At 33.6% G+C, this 6422-nt stretch overlaps 1 protein-coding gene across 1 annotated transcript; it reads left to right on the top strand.

Moving 5' to 3' along the window:
* The first annotated feature begins 1033 nt into the window (after positions 1–1033).
* LOC132553180 (uncharacterized) lies at positions 1034–3320 on the top strand. The gene is made up of 2 exons (XM_060217406.1): positions 1034–1308; positions 2288–3320. The coding sequence occupies exons 1-2, from the start codon at positions 1083–1085 to the stop codon at positions 2797–2799; spliced, it is 738 nt and encodes a 245-aa protein (XP_060073389.1). The 5' UTR covers positions 1034–1082; the 3' UTR covers positions 2800–3320.
* Positions 3321–6422: the final 3102 nt, after the last annotated feature.

Below are 6422 nucleotides of genomic sequence, written 5' to 3'. Positions count from 1 at the left end.
TTTGTGATATTACTGATCAGTCCAGGAGAACTAGAGTTATCATGTGGAAAGCAAATTAATGTCGAAAATAAATTCTCTATTATGGTATAAATACCAGTGACTTCGACCAATCTTGACATTTTAAATACAAAAACTATTCTCAAAATAGAAAGTCCTGTTGTTTAAAAAAGCTTCGTCCTGCATGATGTACAATGTTTTACAAAGGGTTGCAACGATGTGCATGACGCCGTGTTTCCCCAAGATCGCGATCTGCATGTAGATTTTTCAAAAAAGAAAATACTTCATTTCAAAATTTCTAAAAGAAATGGTAAGTTTTTTTCCAATCAACAAACACTTCTCTAAGCATTGGCGAGAACTGGTACCTGAAGAGAACACAAAACACCAAAATAGTGATTAAAAACCAAACACAATGAAGTACAACAACAATCTGTCTGTCGATCTGAAGGTCATTCTGCATGTCATATCAAGATTATTTTGTAGTGACATACAGAGTTAACTCCCCTGAATTATTCAACTCGTAGAAAAGAAAAATGGCGTCGGTTTTGACTTGCTGTTCAAAAAGGAAGCCCGAAATCAAAGGTAAAGACGGGATCTCGGTGAGTTCTTACTCGTAAGTAGTCTAATAAGTGTAAAAACGAGTATTTAATAATGGTTGTGATTGAATGGAATGACATAATGTACCAATAGACAATCGAAAGGCAGACAGTGCTGCATTGCACCGGTGTTACCGGTAAAATATACCAACTATCTTAGTGCAAGTTGAGCCGCGGGAACTCCTTCGTTCGGGAAAAAATGTATTTGGGTTAAATCAAATTAAGTCCATTTCAATGCATGTGCTGTGATATAACATATGGGTTATTCAATAAGTATTGTGATTTAGGTGTTTATGTGCAAAATAGAAAGCATTTTGTGTGTGTGAAACTAATGGGAGGGGGGGGGGTTCTGAACTAGTACTGTACTGTACTAGTACTGTAGCATGAAATATAGGCCAAATGTACATGTAGATTGAAAATAGTAAGGTATTTACTGTATACTGTACATGTATATATGCTTATACATCTCAAGCTAAAAATAGTTTTCTAATGCATTCACACTCTTCCACCCACAGGTTCCAAGTACATCTAAAGCGTAAATGTAAAATTTCATTTGTATATTGTAAAATCAATATTTTTTGCAGAGATTTGAACTTTGTTGAATTGCCAAAGGCAAGAAAGAGCAGTTTGAAATCAAAAGAGTGGAAAGCAGGATTGTATCCGGTGGAAATCCTGTCCAGTCCAGAAGATGGTTATGTCAAAGTTCATTTTACAGGTATGTTGTATGTAGTAAATACTATTGATAATTATTGCTTTCAGCATTTTGTTGACTTTTTTATTATTTATTTTTAACTGTATACATATAATATATGCATGCATAAACTTTCATCATTAGGTGTGTAACATTTAACACAGGCTGTTGAACAGTAACACAGTTATGTTCTATAACTTAAAAACAAATTACCAATGTTATACCATTAATTAAGAATCTTCAGGATTTTTTTAAACTCAAGTCTCCTTATATATATGCATAAATATGTGATCATTAACACTTTCGATACATGATTAATATTATATCATTGTATATAGAAAAATCTGTATAATCAAATGTAATCTTTCAATTCCTCTAAAGAAAATCTTATGTCAGCCTTGTAAATACTAGCTGTTTCCTACCAACTCAGCTAGGGAGATCTTGTTATCTCATTCGGTAAAGTGTAACACTAGTTAGCGAGAGCAGGGACATATAATACGTATACTCTGTTATATACGTCCCTGGTGAGAGGTCATGAGTTCGACTCCTAGTGACGCATTAAGAAAATTAATAATCTCTGTTACTCTTATGATAGTTTCGTCTGCTTTTTCTTCTTCTTCTTCATCTTAAAAAAATTATCAGGTATCAATGGTTCAATCATAGTAATACATTTTTGTTTGAAAACATTAATTTTAAAAACTACCTGGAGTAATACCTCCCTTGACAAAATAACACTATGGGATCATATTACATGTAATGAAATGAAATACAAAACATTTTTCGAACAAAATGTTACAAATGTACCTTCTCATTTAACTCCCTGCCAGAAATTGAACGGATATTGGGGAGAGGAGGGGGAAAGAAATTGTTTGAAGTCACTTCAAGCTAATAATTCAATGTACCGGTAAATGGTTTTTGCACACTAGATCAACAGGTGTATTTGATAAAATGCATCATTGAAATTTGTCATAGTTTATTTATGATGTAAAATCTTTATTGATAGGATGGAGTGCAAAGTATGACACTATCATCAAAGAGGCAGAACTTGAGACTAATGAATGTGAGGGGACACAGTCAATTGTGAATGTGGGTTCAATGATCAAGGACAGTCTGACAACAGGTTCAAGACTGGACAGCATTGTAAGGCTAAAAACTCCTATGGATGAAAGGGATTTTTCTTGTCTTCAAGAAAAGCTACACATGTTTAAAAAAACAGAAACAAAAACTGTGTACAGCTTAAGGTCACGCTTCGACTTGAACTCTATTTTTGGGAAACATTGGGATTTTAGGATACTTAATAAGGAAGGAGATTGTGTTTATATTAAAACAGCAACAGTTAAGATTTATCATAAATCTCTAAGAGAATCCAAAGAATTTGTTGTCCGAAAGACTGGTGGTCAGCTCAGGATTGAAGAATCATTTCGGCCAAGGGGCAAACAAGTCATAGTCAGTTTTGTGAAGTGCACTGGCAACTACAGAATGTTACCAAATTTGATGGATGACCCTCTCTTGTAATGCCAAAGTTAACATTTAAAAAATGATCATCATTTCTAGAGAAGAACTTTTTAATATACTATTGAAAAACTATTGGAATAAACCATTAAATATACCAACTGTTAAAGAAATATCAACAGCTATTGAAAGCATCTGTACATTGAAATTTCTCCCAGATGAACATAGTTTGAAATGTTTACGTGCTGAACTTTTTAGGCTTAAACAAAATGGTTTACAAGCAAAAGTGAAGGGTGGGTCACAATTTAGAAAGTTTAAAGAACAATTAAAACATTCCAAATATAGTTGGGACGTCAAAGTTGATAGAGAAGAAACTCAGTTTTTAGTTGATAAAATAAAGGCTGATACTGAAAAAGATCTAAGGGATAAAGAAAAAGAAAACAAAGAGTTGAGGGAAAAGTTATGTAATTTAAGTGCAGTAATTGGTACTCCTGAAGTGAAACCTATAAAGCGGAAAGCATTTGCTGATTGCACACCTAGTTGGCAGTCCAAAATTAGGAAAAAAGATGAAGAACATTGTAAAAAAGCACTGTCATTTTTAAAAGATTCAGATGCTGTGCCTGTATCTGTCACAGTGGTCAGGAATGGAAAAGAGGAGGTGCTTAGATTGTATGAAACTGGTGAAAATAAGGAAAACCAGTCACTGGAGGCAAGTGAAACTTTAGATGATTTGAATGCTCTGATTTACATTTTAGATACATTTAACATCAGTAAAGATGCATATCATGAGTTGAGTATGGCATTTAAAACCCTCCCAAGAATTAACGCTGTTAATAAAGTTCTTTCAGATTTAAATTCAAAATTTGATATCATCCAAACTCCAGATGGACTTGGTGTTCAGCAGAGTTTGAAAAAACATTTACATGACGTACTTTCACATAAGATTAAAACTGACAAGAACTTTGCCCCTGCAGGTAAGGTAAAAATTAAAATATCAGGGGATGGTACAAATATAGGGAAAAGGATTCATGTTGTTAATGTTACTTTTACTATTGTAAATGAAGAAAGGAGTGCATCAGTCCGGGGAAACTACCCTTTGGCTGTCATACGAACTGCAGAAAAATATAGTGATCTAGTATTGGGTTTATCAGATTTGGTTAAGGAAGTTGAGGAACTAGATGGCAATAGTCTAAAAGTACAACATAGAAGTTTTGATATTGAAATAGTTTTAGGCGGGGATTATAAATTTCTTCTGCTTGCTACTGGAATATCTTCAGTAGCTTGTCAGCATTTTTGCATTTACTGCACATGTAACAAGGCTGAAAAACTAGACCTCAGTAGAAATTGGTCTATGGTTGATCCATCCAAAGGAGCTAGACTTGAGTATAAGTGTGAGGAATTGGTACAATCTTCATCACTAAAGAGAAAGAAGGTCAACAAGGGTTTTTTTTCTGTGAAGAATAAGCCACTTTTTCCAAGCATTACTCCAAATCGTGTTGTTATAGACCATTTGCATATGTATTTGAGAATATCTGACAAATTGTTCAATCTTCTCCTTTCTGACTTAAGATGCTTAGATAACATAAATGAGAACTCCACATTTACAAGTGTGTACGAGAAGAAAGACAAACTGAAGCATGTTTTGAAATTAGAAAATGTGCTACAGCAACTTGGAATACATTTTGAGATAGGTGTAAATCAAGAAACAAAGAAATTGGACTACAGAGACCTTACAGGTCCAGAGAAGCGTGTTTTGTTTGACCATTTTCATGCATCAGATTTGTTTGAGGATAAGGACAGAGCAGCAGAGATTCAGGAATTATGGGATGGCTTTAAAGACATAAATGAGTTAATAAAATCTGAAAATCCAGACCCTGATGAGATTGAAGCGAAGGCAAAAAGCTGGTGTGCTCTTTATATACAGGTGTATCAAACAAGAGATATTACCCCATACATACACTTGTTGAGATATCATGTGGGAGAGATCATTAGAACTCATGGAACCATGGTAAGATTTAGCCAACAAGGACTAGAAAAACTCAATGATAATATAACAAAGCAGTTTTTTAGGGGATCATGTCATAGAGGATTACCTGCATTGAAGCAAGTATTAGAGAAACAAAATCGGCTCTTATTTCTCGAGGGAAAAGGGAAAAGAACAAAAGAAAGTAGGAAATGTTCAAACTGTCATGGTGCAGACCATAACTCAAAGTCATGTGCCAAGTAGTTTTCTGTGTGTATCTATTAAAAATGCAGCATGCTTTCTTAAGTAAAATCCAATCTATATTGTATTGAGGTTGTGTAACTGCCAGTTATTTGTTGATGTAAAAATGATATACCTGCAGATATAAAAAAAAGGCATTCAATTAATATGAAAGTGAAATATATGACTGCATTAAATACATGTACTGAAATGAAGTTTTTGTTGAAGTTTAACATGCAAATGCATGCATAGATTTGTTTATCTCACTTGGATCTTGGTTTATACATGTATGTAATTTTATAATTGCTTTAAACATGTAATCACCTTTTTCTGTTATATTTTATTCCTATTTTTCATTTATTATTATTATTGTTTTTGTTATCAGTGCAAAGCAGCACGTTATTTTTTCAAATAAATTTTGATTGCAAAAATTAATGGTTTAATGGTCTTTTATCACGTCTTTGTACTTAAGCTGAGAAGTATAAATTTCAGGCGCAGTGCAGAATACTCAGGTAGAAAATTGCGTCAACACCGTTTCGAAAAATAGCCGGGAAATCCTTTAAAAAACGGCGGAACTCCTGTCTTTTTATATCCGATTTTTCATTGGTCAAGGGCGTCAAGGTCTCAATGACGTTATCCTATTTGTAATAGACGATTGGTTCCGAAGATCAACATGTTTTTTATAGAATAAGCAGGACGGTGTGGTATTTCCTATTGATAAGTTGGGTACCCTAGTACCTTACATTGCTGTCAGTACGGACGATTTTCGTTATATTGCAAGAAGATTACGTAATTAAACAATGACCAAATATTCAAAGAAAAACATCCAGTTTGTAATAGAGATTCTGAGAAGTGGCCTTGAAAATAAAAACAATTTCTCCGAAAAATCGAGGTCGATAACTTGCAATATCGACAGGAAGAGCTCCAATTTCAAGGGAGATAATTTCCGACTACAACTATATATTGATATGGAAATTTATTTCACAAGACTTTTGTCCTTGTTGTAAGATGCCATCGTCACTGATTGCGGGATTAAAAACGTACATGATAGAAACAAACACAAGTAAAATGTAATGCCATGATATTTCAAAACGATCATTCTTGTTATAGTCCATGTGCTTTATTCATGAATCGATTTTAATTTCAGATTTATGCAATTTTTTCAATTCAACTGACTTTGCTATCAATTGGTTTATTTTAATTGTTCTACATACGATGTAATTTAAAACAAACAAACAAACTGGCTTAGGAAGGCTTTGGTTAATTTGTATACATTTGTTCCACTCTATTAAAAATATAACAATTATTAGACAATATACCTCCCATTGATCCTTGTGTGAACAAGACTTCTGTATACATGTATCATCTCCATTTTAAATTGCGATGCATAAATTGTGTCAATCCGACAACACTGCAGTTATTTTCAGAAGAGACGGATTATCTCTGACAAAGAAATCGCACATTTCAACATCAATGTAAACAA

Source organism: Ylistrum balloti, unplaced genomic scaffold (genome assembly GCF_031769215.1).
Source record: "Ylistrum balloti isolate Yb309-2 unplaced genomic scaffold, AGI_CSIRO_Ybal_v1 Utg370302, whole genome shotgun sequence".
Classification (NCBI taxonomy): Eukaryota; Metazoa; Mollusca; class Bivalvia; order Pectinida; family Pectinidae; genus Ylistrum; species Ylistrum balloti.
This window is presented reverse-complemented; position numbering and strand designations above follow the sequence as displayed.

Coding starts and splice junctions, on each gene's coding strand:
- LOC132553180 (XM_060217406.1), top strand. CDS start 1,083: ATGCATTCACACTCTTCCACCCACAGGTTCCAAGTACATCTAAAGCGT. Junction 1,309..2,287: donor TGTCAAAGTTCATTTTACAG/GTATGTTGTATG, acceptor CTTTATTGATAG/GATGGAGTGCAAAGTATGAC.